This window comes from Lolium perenne, chromosome 7 (assembly GCF_019359855.2).
Source record: "Lolium perenne isolate Kyuss_39 chromosome 7, Kyuss_2.0, whole genome shotgun sequence".
Taxonomy (NCBI): domain Eukaryota; kingdom Viridiplantae; phylum Streptophyta; class Magnoliopsida; order Poales; family Poaceae; genus Lolium; species Lolium perenne.
Genome location: NC_067250.2, coordinates 35,957,464 through 35,985,430, shown reverse-complemented (window position 1 = coordinate 35,985,430; position 27,967 = coordinate 35,957,464). Strand labels below are relative to the sequence as shown.

Genomic DNA, 27,967 nt, shown 5'->3' with positions numbered 1-27,967 from the left:
CGTAGCATGTCTTGTTCTGCACATGCAACCTTTCCTTTGTTCCTGGATCCTTCTATTTTGCCGGCACACCCATTGCATGCGGCTCTATCTGGGTAAACCTACAGAAACGAGATGGGGATAAGGTCGAGGAAGAGAAACAGAACCCCGGCAGTTGATCCACACACTTCTTCGCCGTCACACCGCCGCCGCCGCCGGCTTGACAGCGGCCGCAAGGACGTGTTCCAAGATCTACCTCGGTCGGCGGATGATAGGGACTGGGCGGCGCTGCCCCGCGACGTGCTGTTGGTCATCCTGAGCCTGCTCCCCCAAACCGAAGTCCTCCGTGGCGCGGGGCTGGCATGTGCCCCGTGGCGGCTAGTGGCCCTCGACGAGCCGCTGCTGTGGCGGCACATTGACCTCGCCGGCGGCAATAAAAAGCACGTTGAGGGGTGGCAAGCCATGGCGTTTACCGCCGTGCGGCTTAGCGCCGGCCGCTGTGAGTCCTACCGCGGCCGCGTCGACCGCGACGTCCTGATCTTCCTCGCCCACAGGTACGTACATGTACCCTGTACGCACGCGCGCATCGATCAATCTCTGAATCTGCATCTGATGATCTACATATCCTTGCTAATTGCATCCGTGTGCGTGTCTGCAACTCTCTGCAAGCAGCGCGCCATCGCTGCGGAGCCTCCACGTGACGTGCCGGTTCGACATGACCTGCAGCGAGAAGTTCATCGCGGTGGTGGCGAAGAAGATCCCTATGCTGGAGAAGCTCGTGTTGTCGAACGGCCTGATCACGCTAGCTTCGTTGGTTGTTCTCGCGGACCACTGCCCTCGCCTCCAGTCAATCGATGCCGGCGGCTGTCGCACGACACGCGCCTTGCGCTCCACCGAACAATCGCTGCGAGCAAGTCTGAAGAGCAGGATCAAGGATCTCCGGCTGCCGCACCCGCAGTTCATAGGTTATAGGATAGTACTACATCAACTTGAGTGATTATATAAGGATGTGTTCGGTTTGAGAATCAGGATGCATGGAATGGAATGGTTCCATTCCAATGTCATGGAATGGTTCCGTGCTTGTGTTCGGTTCGGGAAAAGCGAGGAACGGAATGGTTCCGTGCTTGTGTTCGGTTCGGGAAAAATCGCGGAACGGTGAGCACCTAGAGAAACGAGTAAATCTTTGAGATTTCCAAACTCTTTCTTCCCCAAGAATACCATCTTATACTATTCTAAAAAATGACATAAATGGCAAACAACCTAGAGTTCTTGATAATTTTAATTCCAGCCGCAGTGTGAAACGTACACGCGAGCAACCATTAAAATAATTAATAAATATCGGCAAGAGTACCAACACCAGTATTTCAGGAAAAAGCAATCGAACAGCCTGATCGATGTTGTAGGGAGCCAATAATACGAATCACTATTATCGAGGACGTAGCATCAGGTGTAAATATTGCGAGAACAATGCTCCTCGCAAGCAACCATGAGAAAAAGGTCAAGATCGATCCGACGAAGCAAAATTTAAAGACCATACCTAGAGAGAATTAACCTTCCAACACCACCATTGACATTGGGAATAAGATCTTGATGTCAAAAGGAAAAAAATAGCGCGCTATAACAAAATAACGTGGGTCTAAAAAATACGCTATTAGCATGTTATAGCGTGCTATTAACGCGAATAGCGCGCTATAGCGTCGAAATAGCGTAGCGTCGGCTCTCCAGATATGCTATAACGTGCTATTAGCGTTGGAATAGCACGCTATTTTTTTCCATGTGTCAAACAAAGCGTTGAAGATCACTTATTATAGATGATACTATCTCCATTGAATAAGGAGGCCAAAAAGAAGACGATGATAAAACCATAAACTAATGTCTTAAAAATCTACTTTTATTGAAAACTTCACTCATAGATCGAGTTCTCTACTCCTCCTAACACTGGTAAGGGTGGCCGGAGGAGGAGGAACTGACTTAAGGTGGAGGGCGGTGGTTGATTTCTTGGCGGATAGGCGGAGGCTAGGGTAGCATACGTGATTGAGAGGTGTCACACGTCGACCAGTTGATACTAGGGTGGCTGTGGATTCCCCAAAGATATATGCAGTTGTGACGATCTAAAATACAACTCTACATGTATGTGAAGTTCCAGGCTTATCCCGGACGTCCAATTGTGCGCTTAGATTCGTGCAATCTCTTTGACAATATACCCTAAGCTATACCCCTTTCATATCACTCAGCCCCTCTTTTTTTATAGTTTTAACATATCATACCCCTTCAGTATTTTCATTTTATAGAAGATGTATAGAAATATTTTTGATTAGTTTTTTACTATCATATTAATTGTACGTAAGAATGAGCATATAAGTTAATTTTTCCAATACGTTAATAGGCATGTGTATTTTTTTCCCAAGACACATATATACAGGCTCGGGATTAGACCATGTTAGGAAGCATAGAGGCTAAATATGGAAGAATTTGTAGATTAACAAAGGAAGAAAATAGTGTAGGAAGAGAAAGAATCACGAGCACGGCGTAGGGGACATGTTGTTTTTTTGTTGAGAGAAGTAGGGGATGAGTTTGGCTTGAAGATGGACATGTAAACTTTTGTTGCTTATATGGGTTGAAAATAAACAAGGTACAGGTTGATTTTTTCAAAATGTACTAGCACGAATCTCCAACGTCACCCGACGGATGAGATAAGACCGGAATACCCACAACCATGTACAACCATTACGTTGGAATAGTGTGGCACTAATGGGTTTGAGAATCCAGCGTGGAGTGCATAAGGCGCCCCGAACATGGAAGCTCCCCTCGCCACCACACGCCGTACCTACACACTCCACTTGCCAATCGCCGCACCATCTATATTCGAACTGGCGAGAAGAATGAGGAATGATCAATCACATAATCTAGGGCCAGGGATAACCACGTCATGAGGCTTCCGTGCGCCGCATGACGGAGCTATGCACACGCGTAGTGTCCCATTGTAGCACCCACACCGGTGAGCGGCAAGGCCAAGAAAGCATGTGTTATGCATGTCGGACTACTTCTCGACATTGGGTAAGCGGAATCACGTGCTCCACGAGACACAAAAGGGAAAGACAAAACGACCTTCCACTTAACCTGTTTGATGAAATTCCTAGCTTATACACGGATAACGGGATGATAAGAAAAAGGGGTAATTCGCAAAAAAAACAGTATCAAGTGAGCAAAACATAATAAGAAATAATGTTTTCATTATAAATAATAAACATTATAAACATTCTACTCCCTCCTATCCATATTACTTGATGCAAAAATGAATGTATCTACAACTAAAATGTGTCTAGATACATCTATATTAACATCAAGTAATATGAATCGGGGGAGTACTACTACTATTATTATTATTATTATTATTATTATTATTATTATTATTATTATTATTATTATATTTTATAAATAATAAAATAAAACATGATAAGAAATAACTTCGTTGAATAGGTATTGCTAGTTTTCATTAGGTAAGATAAGATCCAGACAGGAAGCAACAAAATGAAACCAACTTTATCATTAGGAATTTGCAAGAATTTGAAGTGGGATGGTTTCTGGAAGAAGTTGATTTTTTTTTGTCAAACTAGGCCTAATCCTTGAATTTCCCGTGCAACCTAAGATCAAATAATTTGAGTTGAAACAACCTTTTTGCACGCCCTCGATCAAATGGGTGATAAAACAGAGTAATGTTTGAGTCAGCATATGCCTAGGGAACTCTCTATCCTAGCTCTACATTGTTTTTTCTAGAGATGTGACCAAGATTATTATATACTTCCTCCATTCTGATTTAGTCTAATGAGATAAACTAGTATTGCATTTGTTAGTACTACTTAGATATGTGAATAACCAATTTAAGCTACATTGAAAATAACAACAACCAATAAACAAAACCACTTCGTTTTTAGTGTTGTTGTTGACTAAAAACTAGAATTTAGAATATTTCAGAACAAATTTTGAGGCTAAAATATAGACTATTTCAGAACGGAGGGAGTATTACACATGACTCAACACATGTTTCTTATTGGCTCACATAAAGTTAGTAGTAGGACCCATTAAAATTCCTCTCCATCTTAGATATATTTAGACGGCTAATTAGATAGAAAGTTACCTATCCATATTGGCCAAATTCACAGTCAAACCGTGATAATTTCTTCATGCACGTCAAATAGACTCCATCAATTCACATCTTCATGTCCCTAAAAAAACTCATATCTTCATGCAAGGTCAAACGTGAATTCTGAAATCCTTCTATATATATTGGAAAGCAGGCCCATGTTTGACTAGATCTGGAGTGGAGCAAAAAGCCTAACGAAACAAGATGGTCAAAAAGTCTAGGAGGACGTTCAGAACCCGAGAGATCCATCCACCGCGACGTCAGCCCTCCGGCGGCCGCCAGCTTGAGAGCGGCTGCCAGGACGTGCATCCCGATCCTCCATGGTCGGCGGATAAGAGAAACTGGGCGGCGCTGCCCCGTGACGTGCTGTGGGTCATCCTGAGCCTTGTCCCGCAGGCTGACATCCTCCGCGGCGCCGGGCTCGTCTGCGTCTCGTGGCGGCGGCTAGCCCACGACGAGCCTCTGTTTTGGCGCCACATCGACCTCGCCGTCGCTGCCGACGAGGGCTCACCGGCGAGGTGGATGCCGATGGCAGTTGCGGCCGTGCGGCGCAGCGCCGGGCGCTGCGAGTCCTTCCGCGGATGCGTCATCGACAACTTCCTGCTCTTCCTCGCCCAGAGGTACACATACGCTCGCGTATCGATCTCGCCTCGCCTCTCACATCTAACAACTCATCTACAGAGTACAGACTATCATGATCGAATGATCGATTGATCTGCTGCATGCCCGTGCTTGCAGAGCGCCATTATTACGGAGGCTTCACATGACGGGCAGGGGCCGACTCGATAACACGCCTAACGAGAAGTTCATGACGATGATGGCGAGGAAGCTCCATCACCTGGAGGAGCTCGTGCTGGCGGAGAGCTTGATTAATGAAGCCTTGTTGGCCCCTCTTGTCGATCACTGCCCACGCCTCCAGCTGCTCGACGCCGGCAGCTGTTACACCTATAGGCCGTTTGACAGCACGCTGCGTGCGAGGCTAGAGGGCAGGATCAAGGATCTCCGGCTGCCCTATCTGGCCGTCCTCTGCAGATGATAACTGTGTATTGGGCCCCGCATACTCGGACGACGGGACGTTTGGGCCGGCTGCGAAGAGCCTAAAAAAATCCGGCTGTAATGGCAATAGGTTTTTTTGTACTACCTAGAAGGCAAAAAAAAAAATCTCCTCAAGAAAAAAAATATGGCCAAAAGAAATTGCTATCAACAGGCAGGTGAAGTCATCGGATGGTCGATTCCCTGATCAGTTTTTCATTGCAAAATAAATCACAAATAGTTGGCCGTAGAGGGTATTTCAACGATAGTAAAAGGTTATCACTTATCTGCTCCCCATTTTCTCTCTACTAGTGGAATGGCGTGCGTTCAATAATAGTAAAGGGTTATTTGCCCTCCATTTCGGAGCTTAGCGAAACAAATGATATCATACTGATATGTACGGACACTTAGTGATTATCTTAACATGAGGCTTACTTTAAACATTTTGGATCGAGCAATGAACATGATTTATTTGCATATCTCAGTCAACTAACTCATGTGGTTTGGTGAACATGATGCAAACAGGAATTGTGATGTTTTCTTCGGCTACGTCTCATTGGTGTTTTCCCTATGAACTCAATAGTTTCGAATGTCAGAATCAAATCCATTTTCTTCATCTGTAGATTGATCATAAATTAGAATGCCTCTTATCTTATTCTATTCCAAATCACGCAGTATGACAACAACTTTTCTTTGGAATGCTATCATATCCTCTACAAAGTAGTAAGAAAAATTACTCTGGATTTTTTTAAGCCGAAAACTTGTGTTTGGGCAAAAATAGTACTATGTAAGTAGCCCGAAACATACATGTCCAATGTTCCATAAAGTTTAACATGAACAACCTACACGATGCACTACAAGATTATTAAATGTTACCTTAGAATTTCGTCTAGACAAACCATTGCAAAGAAACTATCCAAATAAGCTTTAAAGTTTATCATATATATCTCTGTGCATCGGCTAGCGTAAATATTCAACGGTTTGTTAGCTATTAAATACACTACTTTTTGCATCAACATAATTTTCACATTTGATTTTAAATCTAGAAGAGTGCCCAAAATACCCATTATTTTAGCCATGTGGAGACATCGAGATGGAGCCATTTATACTTTTTTGTTAAAATTTAAACCCCTTACTTTGGGATGAATTGAAAAAAAGAAAACCACTTCATTTTATTGGCAGAGCATTAGTAACCCAAAATTAGGGAGGTGCATTCTGGATTCTCTTTTTTTTCATACATATTCTTTTGTGAAATTTCACCGGTATATTAATAATCATCAACAGAAGTACAGAGATGCCCAAAAGTAATAAAAATTACAAATAGGTCATTGGACCAATCAACGACGAGTACATACACTAGCGCGAGCTGAAGGCACACCGCCGTCCTCGCCCTCCATCACCGGAGCAAGGCAAAACTTGTCGTAGTAGAATTTGTTTGTAGTACACATACGAGAAGTTGTCGTGCTAAGACCCCAAAGGACCAGCGCAGCAGAGCAACAACCATCGCTAGTAATGAAAACCGTAGACCGGAAGAGATTGACTTTAAAGCACACCAGCAAATAAGAAAACCGACCGGATCCTAGGATATATGCTGGACAGACGACTCCACTCGCCCTCCGCTGGAGCTAGACACACCACCGAGCGAGGATAGACGGAGAGGACTTTATTCTGACTTTAGGATGTAGCCGACGCATCACCATCCCGCCACGTCTCTAAGGCTCCAAGGCCTCCGGAGATGAAGCGGACCGGCAGCATCGCCAGCGAGAGGGACGAAACCCTAGATGAGTTTTAGAGGCGCCTCAAGATCGCCTTATGTATTTTCTCCTCTGTATCCTTCATATGTTTAATGAGAAAGCACCTGCTATCATTCTACATCATCTGAATCATTCATATATCCAATCGAGTAGCTCAGGTGTCAGGTGAAGGTAAAACCTCTCTAGTGAACGACGTAACCTTGATTTCACTTCATAAAAGTTGTTTTTTTTTGCTAAATGGAAACCACTCCTTATATTTAGTCGGCAGACGTTGCAGTTGCAGCTCGATTTCGGTAAACCTAAAAAGTAACAAGATGTGAATAAGATCCAGGAAGATAAACAGAAACCCAGCAATGGATCTGCCATCCGGCCGCCACCGGCTCAATAGCGGCCGCAAGGACTTCGTGGATCATCACGACTTCCTTTGTTCGGCGTAGCAGGAGGGACTAGGTTGCGCTTCCCACGACACCTTGTGGGTCATCCTGAGCCTGGTCGCTTCTTGTCTTGCCTTCGTGAGACACCCCTCTCTAGAGAACCGTCAAATATGCAATAACACTCATTGTTGTCGCAGGAATTGGCGGAGGCGCTGAATTTTAGTGGCACCTAAGATTTTCAAATAATGGGAAATTGGGCTCTCCATAGATAGATCCCCAGCCGCATGCCGAATAATATCAGTGGCACGATGGGAGCAACATTGAAAATGAGATTGTTAAGGGCATTCGCAATATTCTAGAGAACTACCGCGATGCTGGCACGCCAAGTCGACAGAGAGTCGCCACTGGGGCGGTAATATCTTGCACTGCTAGTATGCAGATGGCAAGGAGCAGCCGAAGAAGAGGTGGCATCCATCTTCAGGCGCAGAGAGCACAAGCATTGAATGTGGCGCAACTTCTCAAGAGAAAGTTGGCCTTGGTGCTGAGCAGATCGATGAAGGCGGGGTACGCGAAGATTTTAATCTTTATGGGTAACCGAAGGCTCGATCAAGGGCATGATTGACACATGGTCGAAACTCCCACAAATAGGTATCATAGCATGGCGTGGGAGGTGAATCAAAGATGAGGTCTCCAAGCAACAAGCTCGTGTTTGTCTTCTGTCGTTATGAGCAGAAGGCGATGACCTAATGGACAACGTCTCATTCTAAATGAGCTAAATGTGGAAAGTCTTGGTTGCAAGTTGTAATATCCCCCTTGCTGGTGTGGAGATCAGCGTGAGGATCAGATCCAAACTACACAGACGTGTGAAGGAAGAAAGAAGAAACAGAGCAAGCAGAGAGAGAAGGGGATAATTTGCTTCCTTCTATTTCTTCAGACTTGTCTTCTCCGTTACAGGGTTGCTGCTTATAACTTCACAGATGTTTTCCTGAGACACACACTCACACGACCTGCCCTTGGGTCCCACTTACATTTATGCACTTACACCCCTGGCACCACCAACTAACACACTCTACTCCCTTGGTGGCGCCATCCGCAGCTAAGGCGTGGCCTGGGACACGACAGGTTCCCCTCCAGGAGAACTGACTTGTCCCCAAGTCAGAACAACAGGAAACTTGCTCTTGAGTGTGTCCCAATTCTCCCATGTTGCTGAATCTTCAGGGATATTTGTCCACTTGATGAGAACTTGGGGAAGAGCTGCATTACCTCTCTTGACGAATCTGCGGTCGAGGATCTTCTCTGGTTGTGTATCTGCTATGTCCAGCTCAGGTGGTTCTGGTATATCCGAGAAAACTGGAGTGAAATCTGAGTGGTACTCTTTCAGCTGTGAAACGTGAAAAACATTGTGTATTTTTGCAGCAGCAGGCAACTCCAGGCGATAGGCTACTTGTCCAATCTTTTCTAGGATGGTGTATGGCCCGAAAAACTTGTATGCCAATTTCGGGTAAGGACGATTGACGACGGAAGCTTGAGCATATGGTTGCAACTTTAACAGAACCTTGTCGCCCACCTGGAATGTCCGCTCCGATCGCTTGCTGTCAGCGTAGGTCTTCATGTGATTCTGAGCTTCTGTCAGTCGTTGTTTAAGGATGTCCAGCTGAGTGGCTCTGTCCCACAACATACCTGCCACTGGGGATTCTTCCTCGACGGCTGGCATTGCTCCCAAGTTGGGTTCATGGCCATACAAAGCTTTAAACGGTGAGCACCCCAAGGCAGTATGAAATGTTGAGTTATACCAAAATTCAGCGAGTGGTAGAAGAGCTCGCCATTGCTTGGGATCGTCCTGAGCAGCGCAACGTAGGAACATTTCCAAACACTGGTTGACACGCTCACTTTGACCATCAGTCTGTGGGTGGTATGCCGTGGTGTATTGCAATTTTATTCCCAGAGCCTTGAATAGTAACTGCCAGAAGTTGCTTGTGAAGATGGCATCCCGATCAGATGTGATCGAGTGCGGCATGCCATGGAGTTTAACAATGTTGTCGACAAACACACGCGCCACTTTTGGTGCTGAATATGGATGGCGCAAGGGAATAAAATGGGAGTACTTGGTGAACCTATCCACTACCACGAGAATGACGTTGAAGCCTTCAGAGAGAGGTAACCCCTCAATGAAGTCCATTGTGATGTCTCTCCATGCACCCGCTGGTACTGGCAATGGCTGTAGGAGACCCGCTGGATGTGTGTTGGAGTGTTTAGCATGTTGGCAAATGTCACATTGTTTGATGAACTCCTCTACCGCCAATTTCAACCCTGACCAAGCAAAAAGACGCTTGACGCGCTGATAGGTTGCTTGTACCCCTGAGTGTCCACCAACTGCGCTAGAATGAAGAGCTGCAAGTATCTTGGTTTGAATGGCAGCATTGTTGCCGATCCAAATGCGTCCATTGAATTCGATAATGCCCTGATTCAGTTCATACCCATGCTCATCTGGGCTTGTCAGAGCTAGGCGAGTTAGACGCTCTTGAGCTGCAGGATCAGTGACATATGAGTTCACTACCTCTTGTAACCAAGCTGACTGAACAACTGAACAGGCTTGAATTGACATGAGGTGTCCAATGCGCGATAGAGCATCTGCAGCATGATTTTCTGCTCCCTGCCTATATATGATGCGAAACTGAAGTCCCATGAGCCGAGCCATTGCTTTGCGCTGCAGTGGCGACTGTAGTTCTTGTCTTTCCAGAAATGTCAGGCTGCTATGGTCTGTCTTGACAAGGAATTCGCCTCGCTGTAAGTATGGTCTCCATCTTTCCACAGCCATAATGAGGGCAAGAAATTCTTTTTCGTAAATGGACAGCTGCTGGTGCTGGGAGTTCAATGGCTTACTTAGAAATGCCAAAGGATGTTGGTCCTGCATGAGTACAGCGCCTATGCCAGTGTCACAGGCATCAGTTTCCACTGTGAACTGTTTTTGAAAATCTGGCAACTGGAGGACAGGTGTGGTGGACATAGCCTGCTTGAGAGCTTGAAATGCTTCTGTTGCCTTGTCATCCCAGTGAAATCCCTTTTTCTTGAGCAATGTGGTCAGTGGCTTGGCGATTATGCCATAGTTGCGCACAAACTTGCGGTAGTATCCTGTTAAGCCGAGGAAACCCCGAAGTTCAGTGACAGTTGTGGGTTGCGGCCAGTCTTGCATGGCTTGCGTCTTGTGAGGATCCGTGGACACGCCATCTCCCGAAATAATATGACCCGGGTACTCAAGAGAAGTATGCAAAGGAGCATTTGCTAGACTTCACATATAATTTTTCATCCCTTAACAATGTCAGTACCTCTTTCAAATGTTCCACATGTTCTTGCAGCGAAGAACTGTAGACCAGAATGTCATCCATGAAAACCAAGACTGAACGACGCAAGCAAGGTCTAAGAACTGTGTTCATAACACATTGAAATGTAGCTGGGGCGTTGCACAAGCCAAATGGCATTACCCTGAACTGGTAGTGGCCTTGGTGTGTTTTAAATGCTGTCTTGTGCTCATCCGTGGGCAGCATCCGGATCTGGTGATATCCAGCCCTGAGATCGAGCTTGGAAAAAATTGTAGCTCCAGCCAGCTCATCCAAGAGCTCATCTATCACAGGCATAGGGAACAAATTTTTTATTGTGAGCTCATTCAATCGCCGGTAGTCTACACAAAACCGCCATGAGCCATCCTTCTTCTGTACCAAAAGAACTGGTGAAGCAAAAGGAGACATACTAGGTATGATAATGCCAGCAGCCAACATCTCTTTGATCTGCCGCTCTATCTCGTCCTTATGTGCAGGACTGTATCTATAAGGTCTAACATTGAATGGTGAGGCATCTGCCTTGAGGGAAATGCTATGATCGTATTGGCGTTGGGGTGGAAGTTCAGTTGGTTCTGCAAAGACTGAACCAAATTCAGAGAGCAACGCTTGGATCTCCTGAGGACAAGGATATTCAGTGTGCTCAGCTGTATAATCAGGATGCACAATGGCAACAGCCCACACTTCATTTCCCTTGTTCCTTTTGGCCAGTTGCTCAATTGGAATTTCTTTGATATTGGCAGGTGTTGCAGCTGGAACTCCATGTAATGTAACCTGCTTGCCTTGATAAGGGAATGAAATAAACTTTTTCTCCCAATCAGTAGTCATGGGGCTGTGCAATTTCAGCCAATCAATGCCCAAAATGGCGTCATAGCCTCCTAATTCAAGCACATGCATGGGCGTGGTGAAAGTGGCACCATGTGACCACCAAGAAAGAGCAGGAACAAGCTTGTTTGTTGACATATACTGTCCGTTTGCCACTTTTACTTTGAGTGCCGGAATCTCCACAGTATCACAGTGAATACGGTCCAACATATTTGAGTTGATAAAGCTGCTACTGCTTCCTGAGTCAACCAAAATTAACATCACCTGGTTGCCTACAAGTGCCCTCAACCGAAGACAATGGGAGTCTTCTGATCCTGCCATTGCATTCAGGGATAGGCTGAGTAATTGTGCCTCAGCTAGATCATGCATTTCCATTATATTGAGAACTTCATCCGACAACAGAATTGGATCTTCAGCTTGCTCCAACACATTTGCCACTGCCACTGGCTTCTGGCCGCATTGGTGTGTGGGATCATACTTATCCCCACACTTGAAACATAAGTGGTTAGCACGGCGATATTCACGTAGTTGCCTGTCCTTCCACAAGTCCCCTGTGGCAACCTTGAATCCTGGTTTGGGAGCTTCCACCTTGCCTATATCTGCGCGAGCCTGATAAGGAGCTCGGTGCCCTTTGCCACGACTGTCTTCTTGTATTTCTTGTTGAACTCGTGCCAGGAGGTAAGCCCTTTCCATTGTTTCTGGCACTTGTGATTCCACTGCTGCACGCAGCTCAGGTTTTAGTCCCCGCATGAACTGGGCTATGAAGAATTGCTCATCATAGTTTGGATTGTGCATCGACACTTGATATACTAAAGTCTCAAATTCTCTCTGGTAATCTTGGACAGTGGTGGTTTGCTTAAGAGCTAGCAAAGCCTTCATGCTTCTCCGCTGGTCATCCGCACCGAACTCTGCTTCGACGGCCATGATGAATTGCGGCCACTGACCAAGAGAATGTCGCTGCTTATACGCCTGCAACCAGATAGCAGCGTTCCCCTCCATATGCAGTGTTGCAGTTGTGAGCCAGAGTGCTGGGCTGATATTGAAAACACGAAAATAGTCATAACATTTGTCACGCTAGATCCTTGGATGTGTACCATCGAAACGTGGGAAAGGCATCTTCGGCATCTGCGTGCGCCCGCCGGTGTCATGGTTCTGCTGGAAGGTTCTACCTCCGCTTGCGCCACCGAATCCACCGCTCCCAGCTCCACCTGGTACACCGCCGCTAACACCTCCCGGTTCACCGCCACCAGCGCCTCCCAATCCTCCACCATCGGCGCCACCCCCGCCCAGAAATCCTGCGCCACCGCGATCGAGGGAAAACTCCCCGACCACGGCCTTGTCCTTGTGTGCGGCGCTCGCTGACGTGCTTAGCGCGCCATTGACGACGATGGTGGTGTCGAGCTTGGAATTCTCGTGCTGATGCTGCGCTGACGCGCTGCTGTTCCCGATCTTCAGTTGGGCGCAGAGCGCCTGCAGAATCCGCGCCGTATCGTCGTGCTTGGTTGCACTCGCCGCGATCGCCTCGGCTTGATGATCGAGTTGGGCGCGCATTTGCTGCTGCGTCGTATCCACTCCCGCGACCACGCCATGGAGAAGATCGAGACTCTTCTGGAGCTTGTCGATCGCCGCGATCGTCTCCGCGGCCGAGTCACCCATTGCGTCGAGCACCAATTGGGTTTGCAGCGACGGTTTGGCGGGCGCCGTGGTGTGTTGCTGCTTGATCGAGCGACCGACGCGAGGAATTACAGCGCTTAGAGGAAAATCGATCTAGATCAACCTCCTCCAAGCACAACCCGGCAGCGGAATTACTACTCAAGATCAAGAGCGCGAAATCACCACGAACACCTGCGATAGCCACCAGAGAAACGCCCAAATCTGATACCAAGTGTAATATCCCCCTTGCTGGTGTGGAGATCAGCGTGAGGATTAGATCCAAACTACACACAGACGTGTGAAGGAAGAAAGAAGAAACAGAGCAAGCAGAGAGAGAAGGGGATAATTTGCTTCCTTCTATTTCTTCAGACTTGTCTTCTCCGTTACAGGGTTGCTGCTTATAACTTCGCAGATGTTTTCCTGAGACACACACTCACACGACCTGCCCTTGGGTCCCACTTACATTTATGCACTTACACCCCTGGCACCACCAACTAACACACTCTACTCCCTTGGTGGCGCCATCCGCAGCTAAGGCGTGGCCTGGGACACGACACAAGTGTATCCCCTCACTCGCCGGTTGAGCACACAAGCAACAAAGACATTCAGCAAAAAAGTGACTAAACAGGAAAAGGGAAAAAAACGGGTGAACAGAGATTGTCCATCCATATTTATTGGGAAAACATTGTCCATCCAAGAAAGTGGTGTGTTAGCCACAAGCAATCAAAGCGGTGCGCCGGATCCACTCTTCTCCATAGTCAAAATTAGTTACTCCCACCGAATTGAATTACTCGTCGGGATGTATATATCTAGATACATTCATATTTGGGATGAGTAATATGAGGCAGCTTAGTTGTACCGTTGTTTAGAGATTAGTTTGTTACTTTGTTTGTACTGCCACTGCTTTAGTTCGTTATCACCGGTTGTCCCGTTGGTTGTCCTCTTGCATCCCAAGTTCGCCATCACCTTGAGATTTTTTTTTCTTTAATTTAGAGATGGACATGTCATGGAACTTTTACATACACTGGAGTATGGTTTTTTCAGGACGCTGGGCCTCGTCATCAATCACTACAAAAGCCCGATTCAATGAAGGGACCCGATCGTCGTTCCCTAGCGCTCTCCGGCCCATCTCTCTGTCGCTTCTGCTACACGGTCACGGACAAAGCTCTTCCTTCGATTTTTGCCCATTGCGGCTCGATCTCGACGATCTCGGCCGAGAAACAAATCCAAAGAACCAAGATGGGAATAACGCCGAGGACGAGAAGCAGGTCCCCGCCCCCGCCCCCACCTCCGCCGCCCAGGCGCGACCGACTGGATAGCGGCTGCGACGACTACGTGCATAGGCACCATGAGGATCTTCCTCGGTCGCTAGAGCAGAGGGACTGGGCGGCACTGCCCCGCGACGTGCTGTGGGTCATCCTGAGCCTTGTCCCGCAGGCCGACATCCTCCGCGGTGCCGGGCTCGCTTGCGCCTCGTGGCGGCGGCTGGCCCTCGACGAGCCTCTCCTGTGGCGGCGCATCGATCTAGCCACCGACAAAGACGACGATGGACTGTCAGCGGGGTGGCTTGCGACAGCCTGTGCCGCCGTGCGCCGCAGCGCCGGCCGCTGCGAGTCCTTCCGCGGCCGCGTCAACAACAACTTCCTGCTCTTCCTCGCCAACAGGTACGTCTCGCGGCTCATCTCTCACGCACACCTCTCCTGAATCAATCTAGGTATCCTGATCACCACTGCGTTCGTATGCGTGCCTGCTTGCAGCGCACCATCGCTGCGGAGCCTTCACGTGACGAGGCGATTCTACCACATGCCTGACGTCGAATTCGCCACGGTGCTGGCGAAGAAGCTCTCTATGCTGGAGCAGCTCGTGCTGTCCGGGGGCGAGATCAACGAAGCCTTTTTGATCGCTCTCGCCAACCACTGCCCACGCCTCCAGCTACTCCACGCCGACAGCTGTTGCATCGGGTGTCCGATCGGGGGAACGTTGCGTGCGTCGATGGAGTGCAGGATCAAGGATCTCCGGCTGCCTCACATGGCCCCCAGCTGGCCGCGGCCGCGCTGGGTTTAACCAACGAAAAAAATAGCGCGCTATTTCGGCGTTATAGCGGCGCTATAGCGTATTTGGAGAGTGAACGCTACGCTATGCACATTTGGCTCGCTATGGTGCTAATCACGCTATTAGCGGCGCTATGCGTGCTATTTTTCGTAGCGTTATAGCGGCGCTATTTTTATAGCGTTGTAGTGGTGCTATTTTCTACAAGAAAATGGAGCAGCCGACTAGCTATGTTGGATCTTTTGATCCACGAGTTTCCAAAATCCTCATTCTAAACGTAGTCATTCAACCCGTTGGAAACCACAAAAGCACATCAACAATTCCCAGTCATCCTCATAAGACGCATACATGTTGAAGAAGAAGAATCAACATCACAACGAGTAAGATCTACTGATGCAATCTGCCCAAGAAAAAAAAGTTGGTTCTAATTTTTCATTATGATGAGCTACAATATGTGGTTTTTCTTCTGAATCAGATGATGAATGAATGCATTATTCATCTAGTTCATCTAATTTTGATTAATTACTAATTCTGCTACGTAGTTGGCTCTTTAATTGTTTGCATGTTGGCAGGTTAATTAGTTATCTACTTGTCCACTTATCTACTTGTTGGACTCATAAATCTTTATCTTTCAGTGCGACCAGGACTTTGTAATTTAATTTGTTGATCATTGTGATGTGGATAATTTTTGAGCTGCTGAAATCCTTAGTATATATATACTATATTTGTTATTTTTAATTTTTTTGTCAAACGCTATTTTGTAAAATAGCGCGCTATTAGCACGTTATAATCTTCATAGCGTATTTTGGAATACCACGCTATTTTGTTTAGCGCGCTATTTTTTTCCTTGGGTTTAACGCTCCTTGGACGGGATATTTGGGCAAGAGTTACCAAAACCTGACGGGCTGTGAACCCTTGTGAAGTTGTGATGATCAGATGGCGTTTTTTCTTTATATTGCTCAGTAAGGCCTTTTTTTTGCGAACGCTAGGGATCAGCCGGCGGTAACATTTTTTTTCCATGTGTGTAATATTTTCAAAATCATTACATCGAGAGTTTTGCAACATTTCTCTATAGTATGCACATCATTTTTGCATACCTTATCCAATATTATAGGGGCACATATGTAACATATATTGGTGCAATCGCTCTCGTAGCTTAATTACATAAAAAAAAGTTGAAGAACTTTTCCTATACTTACACAACAAATACAATGCACACATGTAGCGAATCATGGGGCTAAATCCTTGCCAATCCCGAGAATATAGGTTTATGTATGCGCTGGCGCTTCGTCCTTTTTTTCTAGGGTGCTTACCATCAGCAGCATTGTCCACGCACTCAAAGAACATTTTTAGCGCATTAGTTAGCTCTCCTCATTGCGGCGAGGGACTCTTACCTACATGTTTTGAGAATTGATTTTTTCTAGCTGCACAAGCCTCTACCTAAGCGTTTGTGATTGTACATGCCCTAAAAGCCAATAGGCCATGCCATGAGAAGAATCAAAGATAAGGCAGTTAACCAGCAGCCATTCACTTGTCGTTTGTGATTCAACAGCAAAAAAAAGGAAAAATCATTCCCACACGTCTCTCACGCAGTCGTACCTCGCTCTAGTTGTTCCCTCAGCCCAAACTGGCCACCTTCGCTGCTTCTCCGTCTACGCCGGCTAATGCTGCTCCCCCGCCCGCGGTGGCAATCTCCGCAGCTCTCCCGATGTTTCCCATCCACTTGCCTGATCCCTGCAGCCACTATTTACCACGAGCTCGGCCGCTGGAGGTCCTCAGCTCTCACTGCCAAACTCGCAGTTGCTCCACCCACGCCGACCACCTTTGCTCGTCTTCCCGCGCCGGTTGCCACCGATGCTCCTTCGCTCGCACGTCCACCATCGATGTTCATCTGTCTAAGTGGTTGTTGCTGTTGTTGGCCCCAACGAGTTGACCCCAACTAGCTCGGCCAACTGCTCCTTCCATGTGTCCTTTGGTGATTGTCGGATAGACCCCTCGCCATGGAGGGCGAGCTCGTCTCGCCGCCGGTTTCGAAGAAGACGACGTCCACAACGGATACGTACAGATTTGACCCGATTTGGCCCCACTCGATCTTCGGTGTGGCAGATTGGTAGAGGATTTGGGGATTCACTTTATTTTGACTCCGACGGACTTCAGGCTGTGTGGATTTTGTATCAGGTGAGCTCGAATTGACTCCATGGCCATTGAGAAGGTTTTTTTTTGGGGAATTTTATCGATGGTACATACTCCTTCCGTTCTGAAATAGTCTACATTCTAGCCCCAAAATTTGTTCTCAAATACTCTCATTCTAGCTTTTAGTCAACAACAACACTAAACACGAAGTGGTTTTGCTATCTTCATTGGACGTTGTTATTTTCAATGTAGCTTGTATTGGTTGTTCACATATCTAAGTAGTACTAATAAATTTGGCTTTTCTTTGGAAAATTTGCATCAAGCTATCGTGAATAAGGACGTTGATATTAAATTAGAAAACGACCCTGGTAACGTCGCCCTGTTTCGCACTTAGGCACCTCCAAATTTGCTACTCAACCCGCAGTCCAGACAGTTCAACAGTTTATCAGTTTAACCCCTCAACCCTATCCGATCCCTCCTCTGTGGCTGAGGAGACCGGGACGGAGCGGAGAAAGAGGAGGCACTACGGGAAAATCAGGCGCTGCCGTGCAGCGTTTCATTGCCGTGAGGCACTGCACGGCAAATATTTCTTTCCCGTGTGGCGCGAGAGGGACGCACGGCAAAGAAATAAAGCACGGCAAAGTTTTATGGTGGCGCACGGCAAAGTATCGCCGCACGGCAAAGTTAGAAGTGCCTCACGGCAACGCGTTGGCGCACGGCAAAGCCCTCCAGAAGCGCACGGCAAAGAAGCCAGGACGGCAAAGATCCTTTGCCGTGCGTTGCATTCTTTGCCGTGCGTTGCATTCTTTGCCGTGGTGCTCCCTTTGCCGTGCGGCCAGGAATAGTGCACGGCAAAGCCTCCTTTGCCGTGCGTTGCATTCTTTGCCGTGCGCCAACAACCATTTAATTTGTTTTTCTAACTATTTTATTTCATCTAATACTTATATTTATTTTGTTAATTAGTTTTTCTTTTTGATGACTATTTATTAGACAATGTGCAATACAAAATTACTCTCCATGTTCATCCCCCCACATATATCAGGGTTCCGGTGCTCCGGCGGCCGTCCCCCTCCTTCCCCCCAAAACAGCGGGACGGCGGGTCTACCCCCGTAGATTTCTCCGCGCGAGGGTCCACAATGTACTTTTTCATTCTTTTAGGTTTGTTAGGGTTAGGTTTTAGGTCCAGTTGCAAGTTTTGGTGGCATTCGTGCTCCGGGGGTCATTCCCCCCCTAAAAACGGCTGTCTGTGGGCCTCGGATGGTCTACCCCCTAGATTTCTCCACGCGAGGTTCCACCAATATACCTTTTCATAGGTTTAGGTTTGTTTAGTCCATGGACATATTGAAAACCATGTGTGGCACCCTTTGGCACAGTCTAGCCCCCGATATACCCGTGGCGGGACACTTCACCGTACACGTCCAGGAATCTGTTAAGTGTTATCGCCCGAAGGTGAGGGATGTCAGACCGGGGATCCATGCCATGCACCATTTGGTGAATCACACCTTGCATCACACTTTGACACATAGCATAGGCCCACATGCAAGATTTGGTGGGGTTCCGGTGTTCCGGCGGTCGTTCTCCCCTCCTCCCCCCAAAACAGCGGAACGTGTGCCCCGGCGGGTCTACGCCCTAGATTTCTCCGCGCGAGGGTGCACCAATGTACCTTTTCATTCTTTTAGGTTTGTTTAGGACATATACACATGGAGAACCAAGATTGGGACCCTTTGGCACATACACCCGCAGCTCGAGCCATTATCACACGATCGAGGGTGTGCCTGATCTACTGGTTAGGCTTCGGTGTAGGGTTAGGGCTAGGGTCTAGGGTTTAGGGGAGCTACTTTTGCACCATTACACCTTGCACCACACTTTGAAACATAGCATAGGCCCACATGCAAGATTTGGTGGGGTTCCGGTGTTCCGGCGGTCGTTCTCCCCCTCCTCCCCCCAAAACAGCGGAACGGGTGCCCCGACGGGTCTACCCCCCTAGATTTCTCCGCGCGAGGGTGCAACAATGTACATTTTCATTCTTTTAGGTTTGTTTAGGACATATACACATGGAGAACCAAGATTGGGACCCTTTGGCACATACACCCGCAGCTCGAGCCATTATCACACGACCGAAGGTGTGCCTGATCTACTCGTTAGGGTTCGGCGTAGGGTTAGGGCTAGGGTCTAGGGTTTAGGGGAGCTACTTTTGCACCATTAGACCTTGCATCACACTTTGACACATAGCATAGGCCCACATGCAAGGTTTGGTGGGGTTCCGGTGCTCCGGCGGTCGTTATCCCCCTCCTCCCCCAAAACAGCGGAACGTGTGCCCCGGCGGGTCTACCCCCCTAGATTTCTCCGCGCGAGGGTGCACCAATGTAACTTTTCATTCTTTTAGGTTTGTTTAGTACATATACACATGGAGAACCAAGATTGGGACCCTTTGGCACATATACCCGCAGCTAGAGCCATTATCACACGATCGACGGTGTGCCTGATCTACTGGTTAGGGTTAGGTGTAGGGTTAGGGCTAGGGTTTAGGGGCTAGGGCTAGGGTTTAGGTTAAAGGGTAAGTATTTATGGATAGGTATAGGTTTAGGGTTTAGGGTTAGGGTTAGGGTTTATGATGCATGGTTCTGCAGCTCCGGCGTCGTGGTTTAGGGATTTAGAGGGGTTTAGGGCTCGAAGCCTCCCCAGTTTGGGGTTTAGGGTTTAGGGGAGCTACTTTTGCACCATTAGACCTTGCACCACACTTTGACACATATCATAGGACCACATCCAAGGTTTGGTGGGGTTCCGGTGCTCCGGCGGTCGTTATCCCCCTCCTCCCCCAAAACAGCGGAACGTGTGCCCCGGCGGGTCTACCCCCCTAGATTTCTCCGCGCGAGGGTGCACCAATGTAACTTTTCATTCTTTTAGGTTTGTTTAGTACATATACACATGGAGAACCAAGATTGGGACCCTTTGGCACATATACCCGCAGCTAGAGCCATTATCACACGATCGACGGTGTGCCTGATCTACTGGTTACGGTTAGGTGTAGGGTTAGGGCTAGGGTTTAGGGGCTAGGGCTAGGGTTTAGGTTAAAGGGTAAGTATTTATGGTTAGGTATAGGTTTAGGGTTTAGGGTTAGGGTTAGGGTTTATGATGCATGGTTCTGCCGCTCCGGCGTCGTGGTTTAGGGATTTAGAGGGGTTTAGGGCTCGAAGCCTCCCCAGTTTAGGGTTTAGGGTTTAGGGGAGCTACTTTTGCACCATTAGATCTTGCACCACACTTTGACACATAGCATAGGCCCACATGCAAGATTTGGTGGGGTTCCGGTGTTCCGGCGGTCGTTCTCCCCCTCCTCCCCCCAAAACAGCGGAACGCGTGCCCCGGCGGGTCTACCCCCCTAGATTTCTCCGCGCGAGGGTGCACCAATGTACTTTTTCATTCTTTTAGGTTTGTTTAGGACATATACACATGGAGAACCAAGATTGGGACCCTTTGGCACATACACCCACAGCTCGAGCCATTATCACACGATCGACGGTGTGCCTGATCTACTGGTTAGGGTTAGGTGTAGGGTTAGGGCTAGGGTTTAGGGGCTAGGGCTAGGGTTTAGGTTAAAGGGTAAGTATTTATGGTTAGGTATCGGTTTAGGGTTTAGGGTTAGGGTTAGGGTTTATGATGCATGGTTCTGCAGCTCCGGCGTCGTGGTTTAGGGATTTAGAGGGGTTTAGGGCTCGAAGCCTCCCCAGTTTAGGGTTTACGGTTTAGGGGAGATACTTTTGCACCATTAGACCTTGCATCACACTTTGACACATAGCATAGTCCCACATGCAAGGTTTGGTGGGGTTCCGGTGCTCCGGCGGTCGTTATCCCCCTCCTCCCCCCAAAACAGCGGAACGTGTGCCCCGGCGGGTCTACCCCCCTAGATTTCTCCGCGCGAGGGTGCACCAATGTAACTTTTCATTCTTTTAGGTTTGTTTAGTACATTTACACATGTGTAGAACCAAGATTGGGACCCTTTGGCACATATACCCGCAGCTAGAGCCATTATCACACGATCGAGGGTTAGGGCTAGGGTTTAGGGGCTAGGGCTAGGGTTTAGGTTAAAGGTAAGTATTTATGGTTAGGTATAGGTTTAGGGTTTAGGGTTAGGGTTAGGGTTAGGTATAGGTTTAGGGTTTAGGTTTTAGGTTAGGGTTAGGGTTTAGGGTTAGGGTTAGGGTTTAGGCTACTTGCTCCCCCTTCTCTGGATCAGCTCGACCTGATTGATGCTTATCTACCCTGGATCATTATTTCTAACAGCTAAGTGGCATTGCCACTTGGTTCAATTCTTTCTTCTATTTTTGTTGTGTGCAGGTTAAAGATGAACTAGATGATACAGATGATCAACTTGATCAAGTGTAGATGGACAATAGCTAGGGTTTTAGTATAGTTACTTGTATATTTATTTTCATATTTGATCCAGTTACACATTGTTGTAATATAAATGAATTATGTAAATGACAATGTATATGAATTGTGTAAATGACAATGTATAATTAAAATAAAAAAATAAAAAAATCTTTGCCGTGCGCAGGCGCACGGCAAAGGCAGGCTTGCGCACGGCAAAGATGCCCCGCACGGCAAAGATGCTTTGCCGCACGGCAAAGAACCCCGCACGGCAAAGAGCGCGGATAAGGCACCTGGTCGGGACGCGCCTGAGCCACAGAACACGCCCCCGCATAGCTCGACCCGCGCCTGTGCCCCCCTTCCACGCCGCCGCCACCGCCCGCTGCTGCTTGGCCCACCCGCGCGCCGCCGGAGTCGCGCCCACGCCGCCACCACAACCATCGCCGCGGGCCCCTCCCCTAGCTGCCGCTGCCGCACGCCCGCCTCTGCTCGCGCGCTCGCTAGCTGCTCGCTGCTGCTCGCGCCTCCCCAGCTGCCGCTTGCCCCTCCCTCGCCGCCGCCCGTGCTGCTGCTCGCGTCTCCCCTAGCCGACGCCGCTTGCCCCTCCTCCGCCGCCGCCCGTGCTGCTGCTGCTGCTCGCGGTTGCCTCCAACTCCGGCCGCCGCCTCCAAGTACCGCCGCTGATACGTCTCCGACGTATCGATAATTTCTTATGTTCCATGCCACATTATTGATGTTATCTACATGTTTTATGCACACTTTATGTCATATTCGTGCATTTTCTGGAACTAACCTATTAACAAGATGCCGAAGTGCCGCTTGTCAAGTCATTGCTGTTTTTGGTTTCAGAAATCCTAGTAAGGAAATATTTTCGGAATCGGACGAAATCAACGCCGAAAGTCTTAGAAATACGCGAAGCTTCCAGAGCACCGGAGAAAGGTCAGAGGGGTGCCAGGGGGGCCCCACACCCTAGGGCGGCGCGGCCCAAGGGGGGGGCGCGCCCCCCTATGGTTTGGGCAGCCCGTGGCCCCTCCGACTCCGATTCTTCGCCTATTTAAGCCGTCGTGACCTAAAACTTCGACACCGCTTGACGAAACTCCAGAAAGACTCCAGGGGCGCCGCCACATCGCGAAACTCCAATTCGGGGGACAGAAGTCGCTGTTCCGGCACCCTGCCGGGACGGGGAATTGCCCCCGGAGCCATCTCCACCGCCGTCTTCACCGCCATCTTCACCGCCATCGCTGCCTCCATGATGAGGAGGGAGTAATCCACCCCCGAGGCTGAGGGCTTCGCTGTAGCTATGTGGTTCATCTCTCTCCCATGTACCTCAATACAATAATCTCATGAGCTGCTTTACATGATTGAGATTCATATGAGTTTTGTATCATAATTCATCTATGTGCTACTCTAGTGATGTTATTAAAGTATTCTATTCCTCCTGCATTGGTGTAAAGGTGACTAGTGTGTGCACCATGTGGTTCTTGTCGTAGGCTATGATCATGATCTCTTGTGGATTGTGAAGTTAACTATTACTATGATGGTATTGATGTGATCTATTTGGTTATGTTGATCTATCTTACACTATAAGGTTACTAAAATATGAACATTAATTGTGGAGCTTGTTAACTCCGGCATTGAGGGTTCGTGTAATCCTACGCAATGTGTTCATCATCCAACAAAAGTGTAGAGTATGCATTTATCTATTCTGTTATGTGATCAATGTTGAGAGTGTCCACTAGTGAAAGTGTAATCCCTAGGCCTTGTTCCTAAATACTGTTATCGCTGCTTGTTTACTGTTTTACTGTGTTACTACTGCTGCAATACTACCACCACCAACTCCGACTGCACATAACCGAACCGAAAATGAAAACCGAACCGAAAAAAACCTAACCGAAACCGAATTTCAGTTTTTATGGTTTTATGGTTAGGTTTCAGTTAGCAAAATATCAAACCGAAAGAACTTCGGTTAATTCGGTTTTTAACCGAAAAACCGTGGTTAAACCGAAAGAAACCGAACGTCTAGCCTAGCATAGAATCGCGCACTCTAGGCCAGAATAACTTCGCTCAGATCGTTAATATAACACGTAAAGTGAGTTAATTACACGTTAGTTCCTGTAGCGTTTTGGTTTGTTCCCTGGTTGTTCTCTCGATAGGTTGCTAGTTCAAATCCTACATACAGCATGCCTCATCTTGGTCAATTTTTTTGTTTGTTTTTTCTATCCCTCTTTTGCAAAACCTTTAGTATGGTCATACAAAATACATATATATTATTATTTGTCCGAAATTTCTTTATTTCTTGTTTCCCTCTTTTCCAAAATCTTTAGTATCATCATACAAAATACAAAAATGAAATATATGACCATAAAAGTTAGTTTTTATTTCAAAATTCGCGTCAACTTTGGTTAATTTGGTTATTACCGAAACCGAACCGAAATTTAATGGTTATTACCGAAACCGTACCGTATTTTAATACGTAACCGTATTAACCAAAGTATTGAAACTGTATTTACCGTATAACCGAATTAACCGAACCGAATTAACCATATTAACCGAACGCGCAGCCGGACCACCAACTACACGCCAGCAAGCTATTTTCTGGCACCGTTGCTACTGCTCATATATATTCATACCACCTGTATTTCACTATCTCTTCGCCGAACTAGTGCACCTATTAGGTGTGTTGGGGACACAAGAGACTTCTTGCTTTGTGGTTGCAGGGTTGCATGAGAGGGATATCTTTGACCTCTTCCTCCCTGAGTTCGATAAACCTTGGGTGATCCACTTAAGGGAAAACTTGCTGCTGTTCTACAAACCTCTGCTCTTGGAGGCCCAACACTGTCTACAGGAAAAGGAGGGGGAAGTAGACATCAAGCTATTTTCTGGCGCCGTTGCCGGGGAGGAAAGGTAAAAGGTACTCACACTCCGGATCTCGGCTACTAAGCTATTTCCGCCTTGTAAGTACTCGAAGCTATTTCCTTTAGATCCTGCAATTGCAACTTTTTGTTTCTTGTTTACACTAGTAAGGCATAATGGACAACATCTGTGAGCTTTTTATTCTATTTCCTGAGTCAAGACATGAATGGTTTAATGCGAAAATTAAAAAACCCATGGAATCTTATTTGCATGCTAGTAGCAATGATATTAGTATGAACGCTTTGAACACCATTGTTGCTAATGATATGGAAAATTCTAAGCTTGGGGAAGCTGGCTTTGATGAGCATGATATTTTTAGTCCCCCAAGCATTGAGGAGAAATTTTTCTTTGATGATACTTTGCCTCCTATTTATGATGATTATAATGATATTGGTCTTTTGGTGCCACCTACTATGGAGAGTAAATTTTGTTGTGATTATACAATGCTTCCAACACTTGATGAGAATAATAATGATAGCTACTTTGTTGAATTTGCTCCCACTACATCTAATAAAATTGATTATGCTTATGTGGAGAGTAATAATTTTATGCATGAGACTCATGATAAGAATGCTTTATGTGATAGTTATATTGTTGAGTTTGCTCATGACACTACTGAAAGTTATTATGAGAGAGGAAAATATGGTCGTAGAAATTTTCATGTTACTAAAATACCTCTCTATGTGCTGAAATTTTTGAAGCTATGCTTGTTTTATCTTTCTATGCTTGTTGCATTATGCTTCTTGAACTTGTTTATTTACAAGATTCCTTTTCATAGGAAGCATGTTAGACTTAAGTGTGTTTTGAATTTGCCTCTTGATGCTCTCTTTTGCTTCAACTACTATTTCTTATGAGTGCATCATTAAAACTGCTGAGCCCATCTTAATGGCTATAAAGAAAGAACTTCTTGGGAGATAACCCATGTGTTATTTTGCTACAGTACTTTGTTTTATATTTGTGTCTTGGAAGTTGTTTACTACTGTAGCAACCTCTCCTTATCTTAGTTTTGTGTTTTGTTGTGCCAAGTGAAGCCTCTAATCGAAGGTTGATACTAGATTTGGATTTCTGCGCAGAAACAGATTTCTATCTGTCACGAATCTGGGCTGTTTTCTCTGTAGAAAAATCAGAAAAATATGCCAATTTACGTGCGTGTTCCTCAGATATGTACGCAACTTTCATTAGTTTTGAGTTTTCTGATCTGAGCAACGGAAGTATTTATTAAAAATTCGTCTTTACGGACTGTTCTGTTTTGACAGATTCTGCCTTTTATTTCGCATTGCTTCTTTCGCTGTGTTGGGTGGATTTCTTTATTCCATTACCTTCCAGTAGCTTTGAGCAATGTCCAGAAGTGTTAAGAATGATTGTGTCAACTCTGAACATGTGAGTTTTTCATTATGTACTAACCCCTCTAATGTAGTTTATGAGAAGTTTGGTGTGAAGGAAGTTTTCAAGGGTCAAGAGAGGAGGATGATATACTACGATCAAGAAGAGTGAAAAGTCTAAGCTTGGGGATGCCCCGGTGGTTCATCCCTGCATATTTCAAGAAGACTCAAGCGTCTAAGCTTGGGGATGCCCAAGGCATCCCCTTCTTCATCGACAAATTATCAGGTTCCTTCTCTTGAAACTATATTTTTATTCGGTCACATCTTATGTGCTTTGCTTGGAGCGTCTGTATGTTTCTTGTTTTTGTTTTTGTTTGAATAAATGATTGTGTGTGAGAGAGACACGCTCCGCTGGTTCATATGAACACATGTGTTCTTAGCTTTTAATTTTCATGGCGAAGGTTGAAACTGCTTCGTTAATTGTTATATGGTTGGAAACGGAAAATGCTACATGTAGTAATTGCTATAAATGTCTTGGGTAATGTGATACTTGGCAATTGTTGTGCTCATGTTTAAGCTTTTGCATCATATACTTTGCACCTATTAATGAAGAAATACATAGAGCATGCTAAAATTTGGTTTGCATATTTGGTCTCTCTAAGGTCTAGATAATTTCTAGTATTGAGTTTGAACAACAAGGAAGACGGTGTAGAGTCTTATAATGTTTACAATATGTCTTTTATGTGAGTTTTGCTGCACCGGTTCATCCTTGTGTTTGTTTCAAATAGCCTTGCTAGCCTAAACCTTGTATTGAGAGGGATTACTTCTCATGCATCCAAAATCCTTGAGCCAACCACTATGCCATTTGTGTCCACCATACCTACCTACTACATGGTATTTTCCGCCATTCCAAAGTAAATTGCTTGAGTGCTACCTTTAAAATTCCATCATTCACCTTTGCAATATATAGCTCATGGGACAGATAGCTTTAAACTATTGTGGTATTGAATATGTAATTATGCACTTTATCTCTTATTAAGTTGCTTGTTGTGCGATAACCATGTTTACTGGGGACGCCATCAACTACTCTTTGTTGAATTTCATGTGAGTTGCTATGCATGTTCGTCTTGTCTGAAGTAAGAGAGATCTACCACCATAGGGTTAAGCATGCATATGTTAGAGAAGAACATTGGGCCGCTAACTAAAGCCATGTTCCATGGTGGAAGTTTCAGTTTTGGACAACAATCCTCAAATCTCAAATGAGAAAATTATTAATTGTTGTTATATGCTTATGCATAAAAGAGGAGTCCATTATCTGTTGTCTATGTTGTCCCGGTATGGATGTCTAAGTTGAAGAATAATCAATAGCGAGAAATCCAATGCGAGCTTTCTCCTTAGACCTTTGTACAGGCGGCATAGAGGTACCCCTTTGTGACACTTGGTAAAAACAATGCATTGTGATGATCCGGTAGTCCAAGCTAATTAGGACAAGGTGCGGGCACTATTAGTATACTATGCATGAGGCTTGCAACTTGTAAGATATAATTTACATGATACATATGCTTTATTACTACCGTTGACAAAATTGTTTCATGTTTTCAAAATCAAAGCTCTAGCACAAATATAGCAATCGATGCTTTTCCTCTATGGAGGACCATTCTTTTACTTTCAATGTTGAGTCAGTTCACCTATTTCTCTCCACCTCAAGAAGCAAACACTTGTGTGAACTATGCATTGATTCCTACATACTTGCTTATTGCACTTATTATATTACTCTATATTGACAATATCCATGAGATATACATGTTACAAGTTGAAAGCAACCGCTGAAACTTAATCTTCTTTTGTGTTGCTTCAATACCTTTACTTTGAATTATTGCTTTATGAGTTAACTCTTATGCAAGACTTATTGATGCTTGTCTTGAAGTGCTATTCATGAAAAGTCTTTGCTTTATGATTCACTTGTTTACTCATGTCATATACATTGTTTTAATCGCTGCATTCACTACATATGCTTTACAAATAGTATGATCAAGGTTATGATGGCATGTCACTCCGTAAATTATCTCGTGTTATCGTTTTACTCGCT

General features: G+C 46.2%; 3 protein-coding genes across 3 annotated transcripts; all 3 read left to right on the top strand.

The window, feature by feature from the left end:
* The first annotated feature begins 107 nt into the window (after window positions 1-107).
* Window positions 108-1,146, top strand: LOC127313461 (putative F-box/LRR-repeat protein 23). The gene is made up of 2 exons (XM_051343965.2): window positions 108-530; window positions 649-1,146. Exons 1-2 carry the CDS (start codon window positions 112-114, stop codon window positions 971-973), a joined length of 744 nt encoding a protein of 247 aa, XP_051199925.1. The 5' UTR covers window positions 108-111; the 3' UTR covers window positions 974-1,146.
* Window positions 1,147-4,324: 3,178 nt separating this feature from the next.
* Window positions 4,325-5,156, top strand: LOC127313462 (putative F-box/LRR-repeat protein 9). Its single transcript, XM_051343966.2, has 2 exons — window positions 4,325-4,740; window positions 4,859-5,156. Exons 1-2 carry the CDS (start codon window positions 4,325-4,327, stop codon window positions 5,154-5,156), a joined length of 714 nt encoding a protein of 237 aa, XP_051199926.1.
* Window positions 5,157-14,332: 9,176 nt separating this feature from the next.
* LOC127316128 (putative F-box/LRR-repeat protein 9) lies at window positions 14,333-15,157 on the top strand. Its single transcript, XM_071823862.1, has 2 exons — window positions 14,333-14,757; window positions 14,851-15,157. The coding sequence occupies exons 1-2, from the start codon at window positions 14,333-14,335 to the stop codon at window positions 15,155-15,157; spliced, it is 732 nt and encodes a 243-aa protein (XP_071679963.1).
* The last annotated feature ends 12,810 nt before the right edge of the window (window positions 15,158-27,967 follow it).